Here is a 24596-nt window from a genome sequence, read left to right as displayed (position 1 = left end):
TAATATTTTGTAGGAACTTAGGTGAATTTTTTGAAATTGATGTTCAAGAATTTTTAATTTACTTTTTAATAGCAGCTCAAGATTTTCACAATTTCTAATAGTCTGTTCTGTTGAATTAAAGTTTTGAACAAATTTAGATTCAAGCTTTGAGCAAACACATTTCTCATATCTTAATTCCATCCAACATTTTGGTCTTTTCCCTGAACCCTCCTAAAATGAGCCATGTGCTACTTAATTTGTCTGCAACATTTACTGTGTCTTCCTATGACTCATTGGCTCCTCACTTTAGATCGTCCCATTATTATTTACCATTATACCCACTCAGCAGTGTGTTTTCTCATGCTGTGAGATTGTATCCAATTTTCTGCTTGATGCTGTCAGAGAATTTTACTTCTTCTATCTTTAGGGAGCTCAGTGATGGATTCAGCAAAGCCTTCCAAAATGCTAGAATCAGCACCAGTTTAAGAAAGATTGCCATTCTCTCCTCTGGGAGGAAAGCATTTATTATGTTCATCAAGTAATGGACCTGTTTGTTCCTGTTACACTCATCCAGGCATGACTGGTCCTGTATAAAAGGATGGGGTGAGGAGGCAGGGACCGGTTGTGATTAGAAGGAAGATTCTTACCGTGGAGAGGAAGGGGAACTCCAAGGGTAACTGAACCAGCAACTGTTCTGGCTAAGGGAAAAGATGATGTTCTTTGTAGAGTGGCTGTAGCAGCTTCTGATGTAGGCAGTCAGTAGTGGGTGAAGAATAAAGAGAGAGATCCAAGAGTGATTAGTGAACAGTTCAGTGAAAAGAGTAGGGACAAGGACTCAGAGGCAGGTGATAATTGGAAGACCAGCTTGCAGTTGACAGATGGACACCGGGATCCCAACTCTGAAGAAAGGGTTCAAGGACAGAGCACATTGGGCGCTGCAGTTCATTAAGAGAAACATGGGGAGAGGAACAGAGCAGAAGGGAAGTGGGAAATAATGTAGAAGAAGAAGAGGGGTTGTGGGGGACTTGAGGTAGAGCCTTACAGGCTTGCCTTAAAGACCCTGGTTCAAATGTGGCTTGATTCAGAAAGCTATTTTGTAGCTGTGGGTGCATGTAGACGAAGTGGGTGTGAGAAGGAATAGGAGGAGGAAGAATAGGAGAATGGTTAGTCTTGAAGGGGAGAAACATACAAACTTAACCATGAAGGAGAGCTTGTCTTTACTGTGCAACTTTTTATATTGGAAATATAGTCAACTTGGGGGGAAATTTTGACCTTCAAAGTCATCTTGACTTTATTAACTTCCTTGCAAAGTACTTTGATATTGTTATACTCCTGGTTTATTTTATTGGAAAGAGCACTGGGCTGGGAATCAGAATATGATGCTTTTAGTACCATATCTGCTACTAACTTGCTATGTAGCATTCCAAAATGTGTACATCTATATTATACGTCCTTATCTGTGGGTTACATTTGTAAAATGAAGACTTTTGTCTAGAGATAAATAGCTGCTGTAATAGAATTGATAGGGCATGGGCTTTGGGGGTAATCAAATCTGGGATCATAATTTATTGGGTATATAATCTGAACAAATTGCTTTAAATTCCTGAGCTGAAACCTATGAATAATACACTTTTATGAGTTGCTAATGAAATAGCAATACTTTATATAATATTTTTGTCATGGAGGACACTGGAATTTAATAAACACCCAAGTTATGGCTGTTATTAATGTTGTTATTAAACATAGCTAACGTCTTTTAGGAAAGCCCTCTTAAATGAAATCACCAAATAAGCTCTTTTCCCTCTCTCCTTCCCTCTCTTCTTTCCTTCCTTTCCTTTCTTCTTTTTCTCTTTCTGTCTTTTTGTCTTTCTGTATTTGTTTTCCTTAGAGAAGCATATAGCTAGGAATTCAGTAAGATTACATGAAAAACAATTTTGAACCAAACTCAATGACATATATATAAATTGTTAAGTGTCAACTAAATATAAATATTAAAATGTATTTTGTCTATTTTCAGTATGGAACTGAAAAATCAGATGGGAGAAGTTAAATTTCTGCTTTTCAGTACTTTGGGTTTTATAAGATAGTGTTATTTTACTGGAAATGTCTTGAATTTTTAGAGCACTACCCGGGTTCATATGTAATTGCAAAGTATAATCTAGAGTCAATATCAATGAAATTATTTTTCTCTTATTTGCAAAGATCACATTGATGTGTATACATAATAGTAATTTTCTTTTTTTTTTAATGTTTTATTTATTTCTAGGAGAGAGAGAGAGAGACAGCATGAGCAGGGGAGGGTCAGAGAGAGAGGGAGTCACAGACTGAAACATGCTGCAGGCTCTGAGCTGGCAGTCAGCACAGAGCCCGACGCGGGGCTCGAACCCACGAACCGCGAGATCATGACCTAAGCGAAAGTCGGACACTTAACCGACTAAGCCACCCAGGCGCCCCAGTAATTTTCATATGATTCCAACACATTAAAAGTTGAACCACTGATTGCTTCTTAGAGAGAAGTTAGGTGCTTCACTGATCTGGCATAACGCATTTGTCTATCTTTGAGAGAGCCTATATGAAAAACTGCGTGTTCTTTAAAGACTAAAAGGAGAGGAAATCTTAGCACATTTCCTTATGTATCTTGCACCAGATTGTGAGTCTTCCATACAATGGAAACTTTGTCAATGTTCAACTGGCCCACTTTCTTAACATTCCTTTTTGGATCTGAGCTCACACTCTGGAAAAATCTGCAGAGATGTACGTGTTTAACCTGAAAGAGGGACTGTATACAGTTGCAAGCCCCCACACTTCTCTGCTCTACTCAGAAATTCCAGTTGCTCTTGGTAAAGGCATATGAATTAGGAAATGTTCTGATTAGGTAGGGTTGCAAACAACATGGCCAGTCATGAAAGATATGGATAAGATAAATACATTTTTCTGAAAATAGTCCTTAATATCATCATCAGAGGCAAGCCCTAGAATGATTGATCTGTTGTTTTGACTTGGATGTTATATTTCCCTGTTCTTATGAAGCTTATATATAAGTAAATCCTTTAGATATCCAAAATTGAGAAAGAAAACAAAAGGCAAAATTATTTTATCTAAGTGCTTATTATATAGACTGTATTTATTTACTGGATTTGTTGACTTTTCTATCAGATACAACCTCAGTGTAGCAGAGGTCTTAAGGACTTTTTCTTCTCTTAATTCATTTATTCAACAAATCTTTACTGAGAATATATAATGGACCAGGAACTGTTAGGTACTAAGCATACAATTAGTATGTTCCTAATACATTCCTAATACATACATTGTAGGTTCCTCTACAGTGAAATCCATTGTTTCTTTCTTCTTTCTCCCCTCTTAGGTTATGGCATAATTTGCTGATTCTGGGAGTCAAGATGCAGACCAGGGAATATTAATTCTATAGTTAAGCAAACTAGTAGTAAAGAAGGACCTTTATGGACCTTATTCTTAAAATAAGGATCTTGATCTGAGCTTTAACCCACTGATGAGATGAATGTTTAGAACTAACATTTGGGGATTGTCTCTGCTCTTGTATTTATACTCAGTTGGTTTTTTGTCTTCAAAGCAATTGAAAGGGAGCAGTGAATTTTTTTTTAAAATAATACAAGTGGCTCACTTGATTGAATTCTTTTAAGGTGTCAGTCACTATACTCCCCACTTTGCACCTAATAACTTCTTTACCCCTTGTTACCTCACTGTGAGGTGATAGGTATTATAATCATCCCCATTCATCAGAGAAAGAAACTGAGACAAGGATTCTGGAGAAATCAAGCTTCAAATAGAAGTTGTCTCACTTGTGACCCATGTGCTTACATACTGCATTACATTGGCTTCAGCAAATGAATATGTTTATGTATGGCTTTGAAGGAAATTGAATTTTAAATTGTATTTCATTTTAGTAATAAAAAAGTATTTATGTAAGAGTCAAGAACGTTTTTAGATGATAAGAAGAGCTTTCAAGATACCCATCTCAGCAGGTCATTTTAAGGTTGTTTTTTTGCACTATCTCTTACCCACACAACTCTTATGCAAGTGCAGTCCAGAGTAAAGAAAAAGGAAAAGAAAAAAAAAATCGGAGATAAATAGGGGTCGTCTCCAGAGTGGTTTGTTTCTTGCTTCCGTCTTGGGTCATGAAGACTTCGCTTCTGTGGGCTACACCAGGTTTCTATGGGGTATGTGCTGCACTCTTCTGTTCCCCAGGATGCCTAAGAGGACAGCAATAGCCCTGGAAGCGAGGGGAATTGTGGCTTTCCTGTGCCAGACAGTCTCTATTCTAGGGTGACCTGCTCTCTGTGGTCAACTAGGATGACAGTACCCTTCTTTAGGGGTAACATTAAATTTTCTCAGAGCCAACACAGTCTAAATAGGAAGATTGTTGGAAAGAATTTTAAAAATAATTCCGTATCTAGTTTTGGAAAGAGGTGAATAAGTGTATGATATTTTTTTCCTGATCTTTTAGAAAATCATCATTCTGAATTCAGTGTGTTGACAAGTAAACATCACCATGTACTCATTCTTCTTTGTCATTTCTTCCATTGGGTAATGCAGGATGATGTGCTTCCATTTCTAAAAACAATGAGCTTTCTGCTGCTTTCTTCTCTTTCAGTGTTCAGGGAGGAGAAATTAAACATATTGTTAGCAGTTTTATTTATTACTTATTATTTTTTTGAAAGTCCTTTGTGAGTAATTATCCTTGATTGGGCCACAGTGCCATTTTAGGTACAGGCAGATTCTTGTAAAGCAGTAGGCTGCTCTGAGAATTAATTCTAGTAAGTGAAAAATCTCAGTAATCTTTGCAACTCACTGTCTGCTTTGATACCAGTATTGATTACAGCCTCCCGGTAATCACGGAGATAGATCAATTGATCTCAACTCTTTCCTAATTTGAGTTAATTCTGATGAAAGACTCTAAACATGGAGGACAATTTAGTAAACTGACATTTCCAAATACATCTAGATTCCAACATATATTTTTAGTCATTTGCATAATTTCAGTATAAACATACCACTTCTAGCGAACTGAGTTGTTAGCTTCTCCAACATTTTAGTAGAGGTTTTTACCCTCTCCCTTTCAGACTAATTTTGTTTGTTGTAAGTTTTCTATTGTCCTTTCCTAAGCAGATCTGCTTAAAAAATAACCAAAGGAATACACAGTAGATATTCCTGTTCTGTTCTTATTAATTCTTCTGTTCACCATGACACACGTGGCTTCCACAGCATGCTGGAGCAAAGTCCCTGCACACCCCCTAAAATTCAGTCAAGCTGCTGAATGCTTTTCCTCCATCCTTTTTAATTTTAACAATTGTGAAAAGACTTAAAAAGAAACCATTATATCTTCTGCCTTGCAGAGACCCGTTGCTGTGCCTTGTAAACAGTAAGATTCAGTAAATGTTGAACTGAATTTTCCAGAATAATAGTCACATTTATATGTTTTTCTCTTTTTTGTTAAATGCACAAAATGTCTCTCCTGCACATTATAACTTTGCATTTCAGGGCTTGGAACAGAATTTTAGATTATGATAATGTTGCTACCTATGCATTTTACTACATCACAAACGTAAAGGGTACTTGGAGTAATATTAGTGACCTAATATTTCTGCATGTAGATGGATAGATCTAGTTTATCTCAGCTGCAGTCATCTCTTAAAAAATTTTGACATATGTGGAATTTAAGAGCTTGGATCACATCATTCTTGTTGATAATTACTTTTAAAGAAAATTTTCATCTCCAGATATTATGAACAGTTTGCTTTTTTCTTAAATTATGTCCAACCTGTGTCTCTAATCATCAATTGTGTATTCCTTATGATTCTGTACTGTGATAATAATTGTCTTGTTCCTTCCTTAATGTCAACGTTTACATTCTGACCATAAAACAAGACCACATTTAATTTAATTGTAATGTTAACAGTTACAGGGCAGCAGATGGATTTCTGGAGCACAGTGTTTAAAAGTTTTAACAAAATTTATTATTGCAGTCGTCTGTCATTTAACATATTTTAACAGTGAACATCACGTCTTCTTTTGTGATAACTAATAGAGTAAAATCTTAGAGGTGATGTCTTCTTAATATTTTAGAGACCAAACGTATTGCCTGGAAAGATAAATGTATGAGATTTAAATTAAAATATTCATTAGTTTTGAAAAACTACGTGCATGCATCTTTTGTTTTTGGCTTTGGAAATGACATCATTTCTTCCTGTAATTAGATTTCAAAAGAAAACTAATATACTAAAAGTATGTTTCTTTTTACTTGCACATTAGTGTTAGTTTTCAGTTACTCAGCTATTTACGTGACTTTGATTTTTCTTTGTTTAACAAGAAACATTTGGTATCTTATATCCTCAACCCCAGGTATTTACCTTCTCTGTATCTACACTCATGTGATCTGAGCACCTCAGTGTCACAGTCCAGAACCAAATGGTCTGGTGACACCACTGAATCCTGATCTCCCGTCTGGCATCAAGCTTCAATACCTTGTCACTCTTGGTGGGCGCATTTTCCCTTTCTCCCTAGCAACTTTTCCAAAAGGCTGCTAAGTCCTTAAACTTCGTTTAAGAAGTTTAAGAAGTTAAAGTTTAAGCACCCTTTTCCAAAAGGCTGCTAAGTCCTTAAACTTAAGGACTTAAACTAAGGACTTTGGAAAAGCATCCTTTTCCAAAAGCAGCCTTTTGGAAAAGGGTGCTTAAACTTTAACTTCTTAAAGTCCTCGGTCACATAACCTTTCTTCTCAATCCCTGCCTTTTACTTTTACAACTTTTCCTTTTTACTCTCAGAGAAAATAACACCACGAATAATGTTAGTTGCTGTATCTGTTAAGTAGCACTCTAAGAGCCTGCACCAAGAGTTTTTCATATATTCTAGCATTTACTCTTTCCTCAACCTAGCAAACTAGAGCTTATTAGTTATATTTTGCAGATGAACGAAGGAGGTTAGAGAAGTCAAATACCTCGCCCAGAATAAGGAGAGGAAGGAAGCCAGGAGCTGAGTTGCTTTTTAAAACTCGGGTCTGACCCCTTAATTGTCCCTCAGTTTTTGGTCCACTATGGGGGAAGTTTAGTTTACTTCCTCCCCTCCTGGTTTAGTTGAGCATATATTACTTTTCTCCACCTGAACAACTGCCTTCTTCTAAGCCCCGGATTGCACTCCACACAGACATCCCTAGACGCCTTTCTCATGTATTCAGCTTCCTCCCTCCCATCCTCCAGACACTTAACTCTGCCTCTTCCGTATGCTGTGGCTCTGCCTCCATTCTTCCCATCACAGCAAATAATCTTCAACGATTCTTGTACAGCCGCTCCACTACCTCTTCAACCCACTTTTCATGATTCCACTTAAGTGGCTTGCTTGGGGGCCCAGGTACTCCTGTGGGCCATGTCCACAGATACTTGCAATTCCCATCTTCTCTGGCCTCTCTGTGGTGCTCGGTGCTGTTGATCAGTTCTTCCCTGAAACTCCTCTCCCTCTGCTTTCATGACACTGTCTCATCTCGTTTCCCTCATAGCTCCCTGGATAGTCCTCTTACCCTGCGTCATGGGCCCAAGAATGACCTGAAATTGTGCACAAAATGTCGAGTGACATTTTCCTCCCAAAAATGTCTCTGGCTTTTATTAGAGTCTCAAATGTGTCTGTGACTCAACAAAGTTTAACACCTACACCCTAAAGGATGTGTTACTCTGGATGATGTCTTATCTGTCTCTGATTTCAGCTGTCACCCGTGTGCCATTGATACTCACATCTTATATCAATCATGTTTCTTTTGTTGCCTCTAGATGCATGTATACAACTGCCTACTGAAAATACAGGTCTCCAAGAAATCTCAAATTGAATATGCCCCAAAGATGAATTTATTATTTATACCATCAAATTCCTCCTGCTGTGTCCTTTCTCTGTGATGGCACTGCTAGGCGGTTTTCTAAGCAAGATAGCTGGGAGTTTTTTATGCTCTTTCTCCCTCTCTCCTTCCTTCCTCAGTGGCCAGGCTGTCCCTCATCACTTCCACCACTCTTTTGGAGCAACCTCTTTTACTTAATTGTACGGCTCTTCCTGACTGGACTTGATGTCTGTAATTACAGCCTACACCAGTCTCCTCTGCGTGCAGTAGCTCCTACTGGTCTTTTTAGAGTCAGATGCAGATTCAGCTCCTTCCTCAGCTCTTCCCCGTACCCTGCTGGGGAGAAAACTCAATCTGCAACGACACTTGAGACCCACCAGCATACTCTAATATTCTGAAACACACATTATTCTCTGAGCAACTTGAATTTCCTTCCTTGGATCATATTCTTACATCGCTATGTCTGATCCTTGCATCTGAAAAGCATTTATGCACTTTGCCCCACTTGCCGGTTTGCACCCATCTTGCTAGACCACAGTTCTTGTCGCCTTCTCTGAAATCTTTCTGGTCTCTGCCAGACTAGGATGGGTACCCATTGTTCGTGTAGTACCTGAATCTTCAGTTATAATGTCCTTCATCCTTTACTGTTACTGCATCAGTATTTATATCAGTTATGGTGTCTTCACTGTGTGCTTTTCTTCCTATTAAGCTCCTTTAGGTTAGGGACTGTATCTACTTCCTCTGCATCTCTGTCTTGACTACCTAGCACAATGCCTGGAAAAGGGAAAGTGCTCAGGGGCTCTAGGTGCCTCAGTCGGTTGAGGAGGTGCCTCAGTCCAAGAGTCGGACTCTTGATTTAAGCTCAGATCACAATCCCAGGGTCATGGGATTGAACCCCGTGTAGGGTCCGTGCTGAGCTGAGAGCGTGCTTAAGATCCTCTCTCTTTCGGGTCAGCTGAGTATCTCAGTTGATTAGTTACCAAACTCTTGATTTCCGCTCAGGTTGTGATCTTATGGTTTCTGGGATTGAACCCCAAGTCAGACTTCTCGCTGACAGCACAGAACCTGCTTGGGATTTTCTCTCTCCTTCTCTCTCTGCACTCCCCCCCTCCTCTCTCTCTCTCAAAATAAATAAACTTAAAATAAAAGATTCTCCTTCTCCCTCTGCCCTTCTGCCTCATTCATGTTCTCTTTCTCTCAAATAAAAAAAAAGTAAGCACTCAATACATCTTTTTAATGATTATATTACAGAACCCTAGAGAGTGCTACTTTCCATGCCTTGCATAAAAGTATATAACTCTACAAATATTTGTTACATAAATAAGTAAATCAGTGATATTCTGTTTGTAATGCAATTCTGTTTGCAATCTGTTTTGCAAAGCTAACTAAATGATCTATCTATAGTTATTTGGCTCTTTGGATCTATAAATAATATGAAATGCAAAACTTTATTTTCATTAGTATTTCATGGTCAAGATGCCAATTTGACTATCATTTTCGTATATTAGTATTGTAAGATAAAGAAATACAATCATATGAATAATGCATTTGGGGATTAAAGAGGTATTATCTATTCATCTATTAACAAAGAAAAAACACAGTTTCATGTTAGGTTTACTTTCGAGATTAAAACCATTAATGTTGATGAATAACAAATGGATTTTTACATGTTTATTTCTGCATCACATGTTTTTCATTTTACTACAGGCCAACTGTCAGTCAATTATTTGCATAATACTTCTTCCTAAGCTCTAAGTCATTTCTCCCTCATAATTCAAGTATAACAGAACTCTCATATATGAGTAATTTATGTGTTGCCATATTTTACTGCAATATTACATAAATACTTCATTGTGCCACTAGGTACTACAGTAATTTTATAATTCAGTGTTTTTAAAAGGAGTTTATTCAGTTTGAATTGTTCTTGTCCCAGTTCAAATAGATTGGCTTAGCATAGAAAAGGTTTATATTTTATCCAGTTAAGAACTAGCTCTTATTAGAATCTATGTCCTTTCTCCAACTACCTCCAATTGGGGATTCGTTACTGTAGTTAAGACTGATCTACACGTCAAATTGGCAAATTTTGTATTGAAAATTATCTCTTAATTCCATTACCTACACGGGTGAAAGACTTGGAATTCCCATTCTGCCCCTTTAGCTACCTAAAGGGTAGCTAAACATAGTATCAGGGACTATGTTTTCATATTTTATCACCTCCTTCCCTCTCTCTGCCCTCAATCAGTGAATATACTGCATCCTGTTATCTGGCCCACTTGTGATAGAGGTAGTATAATCACTGAGTCAGTACTAAGTTCGAACAGAAGTCATGCTACTGGTTTAATTTGTTAGTTTTCTTGTACCTCCATATTGAATTACATTATTTATCTGAGGGCTTCTGAAATCATTCTCTTAAATCAAATGTAATGCAATTCAACAAATGCTTAGAGAACGTCAATATCAGGTGTCTTTAGGTGTAGACAGGCAGAGGTGGCAACGCAGAATCCTTCTCCTGGAACTCCCTACATTTGTGAATAATACATGTAAGCACATATTAATAACTATAATGCATTGAATACTTACTCTGTGCTATGTTTATACACATATGATATTAAAACTGCATTATTAGTCCTCAGATGAGGACACTGAATTTCAAGAAGATTAAACAACTTGTTCAAGGTCGCAGTCATTAATTGATATACCTGAGATGTGAAGTCAGCTTTGTGGAACTCTCAAATGCAGTGCCTGTGTCCAGGTCTTGTATCACAGCAAGAGTTTCTATAAGGAAGAGAGGGTGGAGGAATCAATTCTAGTTATGGGAGTCAGAGAAGCAGCCTTTGAGATGGACTTTGAAATTGAAGTGTTTGTCAGGCTAACAGCCTAAAGATGAATCTGAGATCCCAAAAATTTTAAACGTTGAGAAAGGCTGATAAAGAAGATATTTTAAGGCAGGAAACATTGTAAATTACTAAAGACATACATACCTCTTTGGTAATGTGACTTATTGCCTTCAGCTCAACATAAGCAGATTAATTTTCAGGAAAAATATTAAGCCTGATAGCAGTTCCTTCATAATGCTATTAAATGTGATGTTTCATTTTTCATGTTTTCAACTTCTATGACTGAAATTCTACCACATATATTTTCCTGTGACTTGATTTGTTGCTCAAAATTGTTTGTGATAACCAGATATATAATATGTAGTGTGTGGATGTGTGAAGTTATACTTTACCCATTTATTTCATTTCTGTATCAATTTTATGAATTACAAACAGATTTACCTAATATTAAGTTGGTGGACTTTTTATAGCTTCCAGTCTTTTTCTATATAAGCAGTGCTACAATAAAAACAATGATATATCTCCTCATTGTATATAAAATATAAAATTACTTGCATATAAAAATTATTGTATATCTTCTTACTATATGGCTAGGAATGAAATTCTGGGGTTATAAGGTAGGGTAGTGGCCCCATGACCCATGCTGTCAAGTGTCATACCAATGGTCATATTATTTATGTGGCAAGAGGAACTTTACAGATGTAATTAAAATTTCTAATCATCTGACCTTAAGATACAGAGATTATCATGAATTATCTAAGTAGGGTCAATTTAATCATATGAGCCTTTAAAAACAAAAGCGAAAAAGCAAAAGTACAAAAAGATAAAATAAAATTAGAAGCAAAAAGCAGAACAGGAAATGAGAAAGATACAGCCAATGGCCGTGAGGATGGCTAAGGGCTTCAAAGCATGTGAAAGACCTGACCTGCCTTTTTTGGCTGAAAGATGGAGGGGCAGCATGAAAATCGTGAAAAGGCTCTCTGTTCTTTTTCATAGGCCTATTTCTCTGTCTTTGTGCTGGCACCATACTGTTTTGATTACTCTAGCTTTGTAATATGTTTTGAAATTGGGAAATATGAGTCTTCCGAGTTTGTTCTTCAGAATTGTTTTGGCTATTTCTGGTCACTTGAAGTTCTGTAAAAATTTTAGGATGAATTTTTCTCCTTTTTTTTCTGTTAAAAAATGACACTGGGATTTTGCTAAGGATTATGTTAAATCTGTAGATTGTGTTGGGTAGTATGGACATCTTGACAGTGTTGTCTTAAAATTCGTGAACACAAGATGTCTTTCCATTTATCTGTGTCTTCTTTAATTTCTCCCAGCAGTATTCTGTAGCTTTCAGTGTTAAGAGTCTTTCACATTCTCTGGTTATTCCTAAGTATTTTATATTTTTGGTACTACTGTAAATGGAATTATTTTCTTTATTTTTTTGGTTTGTTCATTATTAACATACAGAGACATAACTGATTTTTATGTTGATCTTGTATCCTGCAACTTTGCTGAATTCATTAGTTCTGACTATTTTTTACTGTGGAATCTTTATGGTTTTCCACATACAAGATTATGTCATCTGCAAAGAGGAATAATTTCACTTCTCCTTTTCAATTGTGATGTCTTTATTTCTTTTTCTTACCTAGTTGTTCTGGATAGCAGTTCCATTATTATGTTGAATGGAAGTGGCAAGGATGGACATCTTGTTTTATTCATGACCTTAGAGGAAAAGCTTTCAGTTTTTCTCCATTCAATATGAGATTAGCTGTGGGTTTTTCAAATATGGCTGTTACTATGTTGAGGTAGTGTCATTCCACCCCTAGTTTGTTAAGTGTTTTTATCATGAAATGGTGTTGAATCTTGTCAAATGCTTTTTTGCATCAGTTGGGATGATCATATGATTTTTGTCCTTTCTCCTGTTAATGTGATATATTAAACCGACTTTGATATGTTGAGCCATCCGTACATTCTAGGGACAAATCCCACTGGGCCATGGTGTATATTCCTTTTAATGTGCTGTTGAAATCAGTTTGCTAGTATTTTCTTTTGGATTTTTGCATCAATATTTATGAGGGATAGTAGTCTTTTTCTTACCATGTCTTTGTCTGGCTTTGGTATCAGGGTAATACTGGCCTCTTAGAATGAACTTGGAAATACTCCCACTCTTCAATTTATTGGTGGAAATTTAGGAAAATTGATGTTAATTTTTCAGGTGTTTGGGAAAATTCTCTAGTGAAGCCATTTTGTCCTGGGCTTTTCTTTGTAATAGGTGTTTGATTACTGATTCAGTCCCCCTGCTAGTTACTTATCTGTTTGTATTTCCTATTTCTTCATGATACAATTGTTAGATTGTGTGCTTCTTGGAATGTATCCATTTCTTCTAGGTTATCCAATATGCTAGTCTGTAATTGTTCATGATATTCTCTCATAATCCTTTTTATATCTGTGGCATTGATCGTAATGCTCCCACTTTCATTTTTTTAAATTTCAATATTGTCTCTTTTTTTCTTAGTCCAGCTAAATGTTTGTCAATATTGTTGAACATTACAAAAACACAACTCTTAGTTTTATTTTTGTGAGTGTGTTTTTTTATAATATCCATTTTAAAATCTCTGATCTAATCTTTGTATTAGTATCCTTAGTTCTGCTAGCTTTGAGATTAGTTTGTTTTTGTTTTTCTAGTTCTTGCGGTATAAAACTCGGTTGTTCATTTGTAGTCTTTTTAAAAATTTTATTTTCTTAAAAAAAGATGTTTTTGAGAGTGAGCAAGAGCAGGGAAGAGGAAGAGGGAGAGAGAATCTTAAGCTTAAGATATCTTAATCTTAAGATATAGGGTTCAGTCTCACAACCATATGATGACATGAGCTGAAATCAAGTGTTGGATGTTTAGCCGACTGAGCTACCCAGGCACCCCTGATTTGTAGTCTTTTTTAAAAAATATATGCATTTACAGTTATAAACTTCCCTCTCGACACTTCTTTCATTGCATCCCATATATTTTATTTTATTTTGTAGTATTTTCATTTCCATTGTTTCAAGGTATTTTCTTTTTTCAATTTTCTTCTTTAATATTCATTTATTTTTGAGAGAGAGATTGAGTGTGAGTGGAGAAGGGGCAGAGAGAGGGGGAGACACAGGATCTGAAGCAGGCTCCAGGCTCTGAGTTGTCAGCATAGAGCCTGACATGGACCTTGAACCCACGAACTGTGAGATCATGACCTGAGCCAAGTCAGATGCTTAACCACCTGAGCCACCTAGGTGCCCCCAAGACATTTTATAATTTCCTTTGTGACTTTTTCTCTGACCCATGGGTTCTTTAAGAATGTGTTGTTCAATTTCTATATGTTTGTATATTTTCCAATTTTCCTTCCACTGTTGATTTCTAATTTATTTCCATTGTCATTGGAAAGTATACTTTGTATAATTTTAAGCTGCTTGAATTTGTTAAGACTTGTTCTCTACCTAATATATAGTCTCTTCTGGAGAGTATTCCATGTGCACTTGAGAAGAAGTATGCTCTATTGTTTTGGAGTATGATCTTTATGTCTATTAGGTCCAGTTGGTCTGTAATTTTGTCCATGTCTTCTATTTCTTTACTGATAATTGGCCCAGTTGTCCCATCTATTATTGAAAAGTGGAGTGTTAAAGTTTCCTACTATTATTGTCTTGGTATTGTATTATCTTTTATTAATACACTGCTGGATTTTTGTTTAATACTATTTTGTTTATATTGTTTTGCATACAAAATACTAAGCTAGTAGACTCTCAGGTCTTATTTTTATTATTGTGCAATTCTAAGTATTCTTTCTTGTCCACTATTCCTTCTTTTAATAATGAGTATTCAGAAATGTCTTAAAAATTTGTCATTAATTTCTAACTCAAATTTTTTTGGTCAATAAGTGTGATATAGTTTAATAAATATTCTATGACATAGTATGTGGTCAATTTTAGTAAATGTTTCCATAAATTAAAGCAAAATTTTGAGAATAAGTGGAAATCACCAAAATGGAAAAGCAGCCTTGAGTGGTTAGTAGGATGAATGTTCTGGGTGAAGCCATGGGGGAAGGAGACATCTATATAGATTCAAGGAACAAAAAGCATGGCTTTGTTGAAAAGTGTCAGAAAAGATGAAATTAGACATTTTACAGTGACTGTATTTTATGAAGGATATTATGTCCTAATTAATCAGTTTGAAATTATTGTAGGATCTATGTAGAGCCACGGGAAGATGGAAGGCTTCATGGTTAGAATTCATGGTCAAATCAATCTGACATCCATGGAGAGGATAAATTAAAGGAGTACCAGCCTGAGACCAATTAGGAACAAGAAAACTACAGTAATCCAAGCAAAAGAGTAAAGATAAGAACTAAGACAGTGCTAGAGGTAATGGAGAAATGCATTTTTCCTAACGGAAAAATGTTACAGTTAGGAAAAAAACAACAACCCTGATGGCCACAATCAACAAAAAGCAAAATCAAACTAAACAAAAACAAACCACCCGGTCTCTCAAGAGGCCATTTAGCCTTCATGTGTCAATTTTGGAAAGGATTACTCATCTTTAATAATTCTCTTGAGATGTATCTTCAGCTGTCATGACGATGAATTCTCTGATGATGATGATGATGATGAGTTGCAAAATGTAAGAATGGGAGTATGGGAAACTACTTTCAAAATTGACTTTTTTTGAATAACTTTCTATTTTGATATAATTCCAGTTGTACAGAAAATTGACTAGATATCAGAAACTCTGGGATGCCCTTTACCCAGAATTTTCACTTTCAACAGATGTTAACTTTGTCCAAGTGCTTTTATCATTACCTCCTCCACCTTCTTTCTTCTCATGTCCCTCTGTGATATTCTAGTTCTAGGAGTAAGTTGGAGACATTGGTGGACACATCATGTACCCTTTCCTAAAAATTCTTGAGTGTGTATTTCTTAATAAGGAGATGATGATCAAAATCAGAAAACTTCAGAGTGATACAGTGATATCTAATCCATATTCATATTAAAATTTCAACAATTAACCCAGTAATACCCACTAAAGCTATTTTTCCCCAGTCTAAAATTTAGTCAAGAATCATACATTAAATTTAGTTTTCCTGATTTTAGTTTCTTTCAACCTGGAATAGTTCCTCCACCTGTCTGTCTTTTCTTTCCTCACACTGTTTTTAATAATCTTTTAATTTTAGAATAGCTGTAGGTTTACAGAAAAGTTACAAAGATAGTACAGGGAGTTCTTATACACTCCTCACCCAGTTTCTCCTAACATTAACATCTTACATTACCAATGGACATTTGTCATCACTAGTAAATCAACATTGATACATTATAATTAACTAACTCTAGACTTTATTTGAATTTCACACTTGTTTCTTCCATTAATGTTCTTTTTCTGTTTCACAATTAAGGTCAGGACACCACATTGCATTTAGTTATCCTGTCTCCTAGTGTCTTGTTTCATGACAATTTCTTAGTCTTTCTGTGTTTTGGATGACTGACGGTTTTGAGAAGTATTAGCAGATATTTTATAGAATACCCCTCAGTTTGGGGTTGTCTAATGTTTTTCTCATTGTAGGTTTGGAAGGGAAAGTCACAAAGGCAAGGTACCCTCATTACATCATATCAACATGATTTATTGCTGGTGATGTTAACTGTAATCCCTGGCCAAAGCCATGTTTGCCAGATTAAAATGGTCACCATATGGTACACATACTCTTTTATAGTATGGTGAGTTTTTCTTATATTTAGAAGCTATAATGTTAGATGCATAAAGTATTGAGATTATTATGTCTTCACAGTTAATTGAGATTTTTGTTAATTACATAAGAACTATTTCTAACAATCTTTTTAAATTTAAAATCTATATGTTTAATATTAATGTAGGTCCACTGATTTTCATTAGGTTTGTTTTTTTCCCCCTAAGCATATCTTTACATTCTGTTCTTTTGAACTTTCTAAATTCTTATTTGATATCTGTAGTAAATAGCTTACGGGTGAATTTTATTCCTTTTAATTTTTTTAAAATTTTAATGCTTATTTATTTTTGAGAGAGAGAAAGAGAGAGAGAGAGACAGAGAGAGAGACAGAGAGAGAAGGAGACATAGAATCTGAAACGGGCTCCAGGCTCTTAGCTGTCAGCACAGAGCCTCAAGCGTGACTTGAGCTCATGAGTGGTGAGATCATGACCTGAGCCAAATGGGCCACTTAATCGACTGAGCCACACAGGTGCCCCTGAATTTTATGTTTTTTATACCAAGTGACAATATGATTTTAATCTGGAGCATTTATTTCATTATCACATGCTTTAGTGACTATCCCCCTGGATTTATTTCCATTACTTTCTTACTGCTTTCTATCTGCTATACCCTTTGTTTCTTTAGTTTCTTTTGAGTTGGTTGTATTTTTAAAGCACTATTTTACAATTTTCCTTTTCTAAACTTTAGGTTATAAAGTCCTTTAAAGACTGTAGTTTTGCAGAAGTTTTTAATGATATATACTTAATTTATCCAGTTCTATTCACTTGAAGCCTCTTTTCCTTTCTTCTTAAACAATCAAAGAACATCAGAAGATTTAACTTAAATTCTCGCTCTTCTGATTAATGCTATCATTTGTATTTGCTATGTAGATTTTAACATTTGATTCTCGTCTTATAGTCAATATTCATTAAGATTTATTTTTATTGGGGCGCCTGGGTGGCTTGGTCGGTTAAGCGTCCGACTTTCGCTTGGGTCATGATCTCGCGGTTCGTGGGTTCGAGCCCCGTGTCGGGCTCTGTGCTGACTGCCGGCTCGGAGCCTGGAGCCTGTTTCGGTCTGTGGCTCCCTCTCTCTCTGACCCTCCCCTGCTCACGCTGTCTTTCTCTCTCTCCTGGAAATAAGTAACACATTGAAGGAAAAAAAAAAAAAGATTTATTTTTATTTTACCACGTCTTTCATTGTTTGTTCTCTCATTGCAGACTTCCCGTCTGTGATCGTTCTCCTTTAGTTTGAAGTCCTTTAGAGAGTCCTCAAGCAAGGATCTTTGGCTATAAATTCGCTGAGTCCTTACTTGTTTAAAATTATTTGTGGTTCATGCTTGTTCTTAAAAGAGATATGCACTGTATACATTCCTAAGGGGATAGTTACTTTCTATCAAACACTGAAGATATTTTCACCTGACTTTTCATCTTCAGTGTTCCTTCTGAGTGTCAGCTGGTTTGAAATTCCTATCCCTGTAGGCCATCTTTCCTATCTCTCTGGCTCATTCATTCATACTCTAAATCTCTGGTGTTTTGCTATGTCCCTCTCATGTGTATAGGTATAAATTGACTTTTATTTTTGCTACTTGGGATTCATTGGGCATTTTGAATCTGGAAATTCATTTTTTACATCACTTCTTGAAGTTTCCCAGCCATTCTCTCTTCAAACATTGCATCTTTTCATTTTTTCTTCTCCTTCTGAACCTCTGATGATAATGTATTTTAGAACTTTTATCTTGTTCTCCATGTCTGTAGACCTCTTTATAATAGTTTCCATGTCTACCTCTCTGTCCTGTATTATGGATAATTTCTTTACATCTATCTTTCAGTTCACTGATTCTTCTGCTGTGTCTAATTTGTGGTTAAATCCATTCACTGGGTTTTCTATTTCTATTATTTCCAGAAGCTCCACATTTATTTCTCCAGATCTTCTCAGTCATTTTTATTATCCTTTGCTAGTTATTCATATATCCATTCCTCTCTTTAAAGTTTAGGTATATTATACATGCTTACATTTTGTAAGTGATGCCTGATAGTTCCAGTCTTCTAAGTCTGTGTTTGATGCTGTGGCCTGTTATTTCCAGAGACCCTAATATACGGTACACTTTTTCTTCAGTGTTTTGTGACACTTTGAAATGAACTCCTATGTATTTTAAAATTTTTAATGTGAGAATCTTTTGAGATGTAGTGAGAAGGCAAACTCTGCAGAGATGTTTTCCATTTACCAGACACCTATGATCACTTCAGTTAAACAGAATTCTTGTTTTGAATTTTTTATAACTACCAGGTAGTGAAAAACCAGCAAGACTGCTTGAGGTCTGAATTATTAGTAGACTTTTTTCCCTCTCTTTTATTCATCATCAAGCTTTAGGGCAGGGATTTACCTTTTAGGTCCCTCCCAAGTGAATGTTTGTATCTAATTCATGCTACAATCAGCCAATGTATTCATTGTGATCCAAGCTCTATGTTGGTATTAGACATGTATTGAATTCTCCACCTTGTGAGTCTTTCCTTCCCCCCGCCCCCCCAACTTTTTTGGTCTCTAATTTTTATGTCCTAAGGGGCCATGAAAAAGAAGCCCAAGATCAAGCTCTACAGGGTCACCTCTGCTTGTTTTCCTAGTTTTTCTTTTTCAGCTTCTTATTGTCCTTAACTTTCTTGCCAGGTTATCAAAGCATTTATAAAGACTTTCTGGCAAATTTTATTCAGCATTTTACAGTCTTTTCAGGTACATGGTCAGTCAGGGTGTTTAGTTTGTCATAGCATATAAAATGTGAATCTTGAGAATCACAAATAGAAAGAAGTAAAAAAAAAGATACAGCTAGATTAGAAAAATTAATTGATTAAGGTTGCTGGAAGGATGCTAAAAAAAAGTACATGTAATATTCCAAGGAAAGATGTGCGAGAATAAATTAATCAATCGTTTAGTCATAAAGCGTTGGAGAAAATGAAAGATCCTGACATGTACAGTTACCCTAATGGGGAGTAAGGATAGATATAGAGAAAACAAAATGTTGTGATAGACAGTTTCCTGAACAAGCTGTGAGATGGCATTTTTAGCTTAAGACCAAGTGGTGCTCTACAGAAGAAAATATTAGAGTAGAAAGGAAAAAAGGATAGAGGAGTTTTAGAATGAGTATAATTTACATTGGTATATTTACAACTCAGACTTTTTTTTTTTTTTGGCCTTCTTCCCAGTTAGGTGACTTGAGAGTCGAGTCCCATTACACATGGAGAACAAGGGATTGTGTGTTTGTTGCATGCATGCTGACATAGATGATCAGAGATGAATTACATTCTTGAGGACAAACTCCCTTGTAGGGACGCAATTCAAGAACTTGTAGGTCCCAGGAATCACAGAAGAGTCTCAACTATGATTTGTGATGGGACAAAAGAACCGTGAAGAATACTACGAGAGCATTAGGGTTACTCTTTGGGGGATTCTCATAGGCTTGCCTCTGTATTCCCTCCTGGAAAGCAAGAAACCGTACACACATCTTGCATTTTCTTAGTGCACTTTTGTGTCAGCTGGAAGGTATATGAGCATAAATATACCAGATACATGTAGAAAGAAAAGTGTTTCGGAGTTTCACTCTGCTTAATTTTGTTTATGTGTAACATATCTTCAGTATATATGGAGCACCTGCTATGTGTAGACATTTGACTCTGTTGCTTCACAAGAGGTCTATGACATGAATTTTACTCATAAAATAAGACACTATAATCAACTTGTGAAAAGAAAGAGAAAATATGTGATGGTAACAAGTTAGGAATAAATAAATGCTAAACTTGTGTTACTGACTTTAAGTGACATAGGAATGTGGAGAAGGCTGAACTTTGTGTGAGGTTGACAGGATGAAGTTTCCTGGAACCAGTGGAACTTCATCTAGGCATATGGAAGGTTTGAGGTGACATAGGGAACAGTTAGCGTGATGAGGTGTCTCAGGGCATGGGAATGGCCATAAGGAAGAAATAAGCACCAATAAATAACCCTGTTGATGAAAGGGAAAGAAATGTTGAAAACTAAGGTTAGGAATAGGTTTTAATCACATAATAGAAATTTTAGAACCCATGGGAGAAAGTTTCATTATATTATACATATTACATTGTATTATGTTATATTACATATGGTAGACAATATGAAACTGTTGATGATTCTCGGAAAGAAGTTTGATCTGTTGAAAGTGATCAAAATTCAACTTCATTAGGAAATGTGGATCTATAGGATAAACTCAAGATTGAAACTAAGAATATATTTTGTTAGTAGTATGCTTTTTTGGGGTCCATAAAAATAAAACGTATAATATTAGTTTATGTTATAAAATTAACATAAATTATTAATGTATATAAATATATTTTTGTTGTTTTAGAGGAATTCCAGGGAAGAAATGTGGTACAATTATACTTACAGCAGAGGAATTAAACTGTTGCAGGGTAAGTAAATATTTCTTTGGTTAAAAAGTATTTCCAATACTTTGAAAAGATATTTTTGGAACTATACTTAAATGATGAATTCTTGAGTAATATTATAATTAACACTATATTGTATAATTCTGTGGTGTGTAAGACATCATTTTAGATACTTAGTACATTAATCAGAGAGACTACATTTGTAGTCCAAAAAGGATATCAGTTATTTTAACAATCTTTTTAAGAAATAGAAATTATTAAAATAAAACCTAATTGCCAGTATCATTAATAGGGGAAGCATTAATTTTAGGAATTATCAGTTGTACCAATCAGTTTAGTCCTTGCAAAAATTTTGAAGACTTACATGTGATTATTAAGGAGTATTTCTAGTCATTTGACTTTAGTCCTTTTGCATAACATACTTGTTTTTCCATAATTCTAACTGAATTAATGCAGAATTTATATAAATGCCCATCTTTTGTTAAATTCAGAAGCTTTAGCTGTGATTTGCTAATATAACCATTGACTCATGTTCAGTGATTTTACCGTCATCAAAAATGAGGTGATGGCTGTGACACTCCACACTGGAAGTAATGATGGCTCTCTGAGTCTGAAGTCCATATTGTCTATGTAATGTGGCCCAAAGGATTCCTGGGAATTGTGACTTCTGGAGCGGAGGGGGGAGGGGGCCGTGGGAGGAGGGAGAAGATTGCCCTGGATTAAACCTTGGGCTCTTTATTTTCAACTTTTGCTTCATGATTTCAGGAACAGAAGTTCCCAAAGAATATTAAAAACTTAATGCTTAGACACTGGCTGCAGTTTTCATAGAGAACCACTATTTATTTTCTGATAAAATAACTTTAATCTATAGAGTTTTTTCTTTAAAGATAATTACTATGGCTTTATATACATAATATATTTCTAAGACAATATGGTCAGAAAACTGTATGATACTACCTGTCAGCAAATGATGGAAACTGGGATTTTGGTGGGGTAAGGGGTGGCCAGTGATGTAGCAAAAGGGAAGTTTAGTGACAGTGTTGTGGAGCTGATTAAACAAGAATATTAGAATTTAAGTCGTTAAAATGCATTTAAATTGAGACCCTCTTCTTCTTCCTTCACTGTCTTTGTGGTGTCTAACCACGTCGATCTGTTTCCTCATATCTAAAATACCCAGAGCCTACTCGTTGTATATTGCTGTGTTAAAGACGTTCAAACTGCGTTGAATTCTGGATTTGCTATGAATTTGTATTTTGTCTTAGGAAATCACTTGACACTTCTGTTTTATTTTCCCATATTTGCAGGTGGGGGGGCAGGGGATGAGAAGCCAGATATGAACTGTGAACCAGTCACTAGAATATTCTTAAAACTTTTCCCAGCTCTCATAATTGACTACTATAACATTAAATCTGAAAGTATAACATACATGAAAGCATTTCATGTGTACTAAAAATGCATCACAAAAAGTTTAACACTTTAATTGTAGAAATATTACCTACCATCTTTGTTAAAATGGCACAATGATTTCATAAAATTATATCATCTAATGATCATTTATACCTCTTGTCTCTAGATTTATATATGTGTATATAATACATATTTTGTATAGTGAGGGAGGAAAGATAAAGTGAAGTTCAAGGTCGATAATATACATGTTCTTTGCATTGACATTAGCATGCTATTTTGTCAAAATCTGTTAAGGTGATTTTGTGTTAATATGCCAGTGACACAATTATTAGTTCTATTTCAAAATAGAACCAAGATACCAAGGGCATAAGATTGATAACAGGCAGCTTGCGTCTTAAATATCTTTCACTTTCAATTCTATTGCTTTGCTTGAAAGAACAGAACAGAACAGGAAAGTTTCCATGCAAATGAAGCAGAGTCTGTTACTTAGTCATCTAGAGGCATTTACTACTCTTTCTGCTACTAAATCCTTTAGAATATCTGGAATTATCTTCCAATAAGTAAACACATATTTATTATACTTGACAATTATAGATCTGATATTTTAAAAACATTGCTTAGAATCTTGATTTAACTTCACTTATGTACAGCATGTTCTGAGTCTTACCTACAGCCATATTGATAATCAGCATCACTAAAGTGCATAAACCTTGAATAATATTACTATGCTAGAATAGTAGAAGAAGCAAATATATTCAAAGCAATGTTCATAGTTACTTCAGAAGAAACAATGCCTTTTAAATGTACTTTTAAGGGTAGCTTGAAAGTATCAAGCATTATCACAGAATTTTGAATGAAATAATTTTATTTCACATTTGGCATCCTACAAATTGATGTGTTTTTTCCTTTAAAACACATTGTTAGTTATTAACTTGAGCATAACTTTGGAATCAAGATACCTAAATTTCAGTCTTATCTCTTTCAATATTCAGCTGAGTGAGGTTATGTTCTTGGAGCTTTAATTTCTGCATTTGTAAAATGCTAGATATCTTAATCTCTTCCCCAGATGGTTATTTTGTAGAATAAAAAGGGGCAGCATTTGAACGATGTGTGAATTATAAATTTGTACAAATGTGTATATTTAGTATGATAATTTTTTAAACTTTATTATTTTGAGAGAGAGAGAGAATGTGAGCAGGGGAGGGGCAGAGAGAGAGGGAGTCAGAGAGAATCCTAAGCATGCTCCACACTGTCAGTGCAGAGCCTAACGGAGAGCTCTTTCACAGACAATGATGTCATCATCTGAGCCAAAATCAGGAGCCATTACTTAACCAACTGATCTACCCAAACGCTCCTCAGTGTGATAATTTTAATGATCTCAACCTAGTATTACATTATTTAAAATGCAACTTTTGGAACATATCTAGTCAAATGCCAGTGAAAGAATTAATGTAATTTTTATTATAACTTTAAAATTCATTTTGAGAGACAGAGAGAGCAGGACAGGGTCAGAGAGAGAGGGAGAGAGAGAATCCCAGTGCAGGGCCAGACGAAAGGCTTGATTTCACAAACCACGAGATCATGACCTGAGCCAAAATCAAGAATTAGACACTGAACCGACCAAGCCACCCAGGCGCCCCAGAATTAACGTAATTTTGAAGTTATATTGAGATTGTTTGTCACTCAGTACTTTAAAAGTAGCTTGAAATTATCCACAAATAAGGTTATTCATTCTGGTTAATTTATTGATTGATTCCACAATATTCACAAGACGTACAATGTGCTAGTCCCTGGAATGGATGCTTGGAGTACAGTGGTGAGAAACGACAACAGCAACAAACAGCCCCTGTCCTTGTGTTTAATGAACAAGTAGTTTGCGGGAAAGACAGACATTAATCAGATGACTATACAGGTAAATTTATCATAGTATATACCAAGTGATCGAATGTGAGAGAGGACAATGGAGAATCTAATTTATATTGCCCGCCTCTTTGAGAAAAGACATTTAAGCTCAGCCCTAAGGAATGGTTTGCCAGTTAAATGAAAGAATTCCACTGAAATGTACAACTTGGATAAAGTTGTGAGGGGAGAAGCAAGTGTGTCTGATGTGTTGTGGCAAAGAGCTAGGAGTGGGAGATGATTGAGACAAAACTTTGAGGGATGAACGTGCAAAAGGCTGCTTAGAGTCCGTTTCATGCTGGGCTTTGTAGATCATGTTAAAGGTTCTGTGTTTATCCTAAATGGAAGAAAAAGCCTTGAAGCATTTTAATTTATGAACAATATTATTTCTTTTATGTTTTGGGAACATCATGGCGTCTGATGAATGGAACACATGTTGGAAAGTTGCAAGAGTAGAAGGGGGAAAAAGGAATAAATG

At 35.7% G+C, this 24596-nt stretch overlaps 1 protein-coding gene across 1 annotated transcript in view; it reads left to right on the top strand.

Annotated features, from left to right (window-relative positions):
- CPNE8 (copine 8) overlaps positions 1-24596 on the top strand; it is a 219755-nt gene that overhangs the window by 85719 nt on the left and 109440 nt on the right. The window contains exon 7 of the mRNA XM_077753550.1: positions 20773-20836. Within this exon, the coding sequence (XP_077609676.1) occupies positions 20773-20836 (64 nt within the window). The remainder of the gene's footprint in view (positions 1-20772; positions 20837-24596) is intronic.

The sequence above is a fragment of the Crocuta crocuta genome, unplaced genomic scaffold (assembly GCF_008692635.1).
Source record: "Crocuta crocuta isolate KB4526 unplaced genomic scaffold, BGI_CrCroc_1.0 scaffold30, whole genome shotgun sequence".
Taxonomy (NCBI): domain Eukaryota; kingdom Metazoa; phylum Chordata; class Mammalia; order Carnivora; family Hyaenidae; genus Crocuta; species Crocuta crocuta.
Note: the sequence above shows the minus strand (reverse complement) of the source record. Positions and strands in the feature narration are given on the sequence as shown.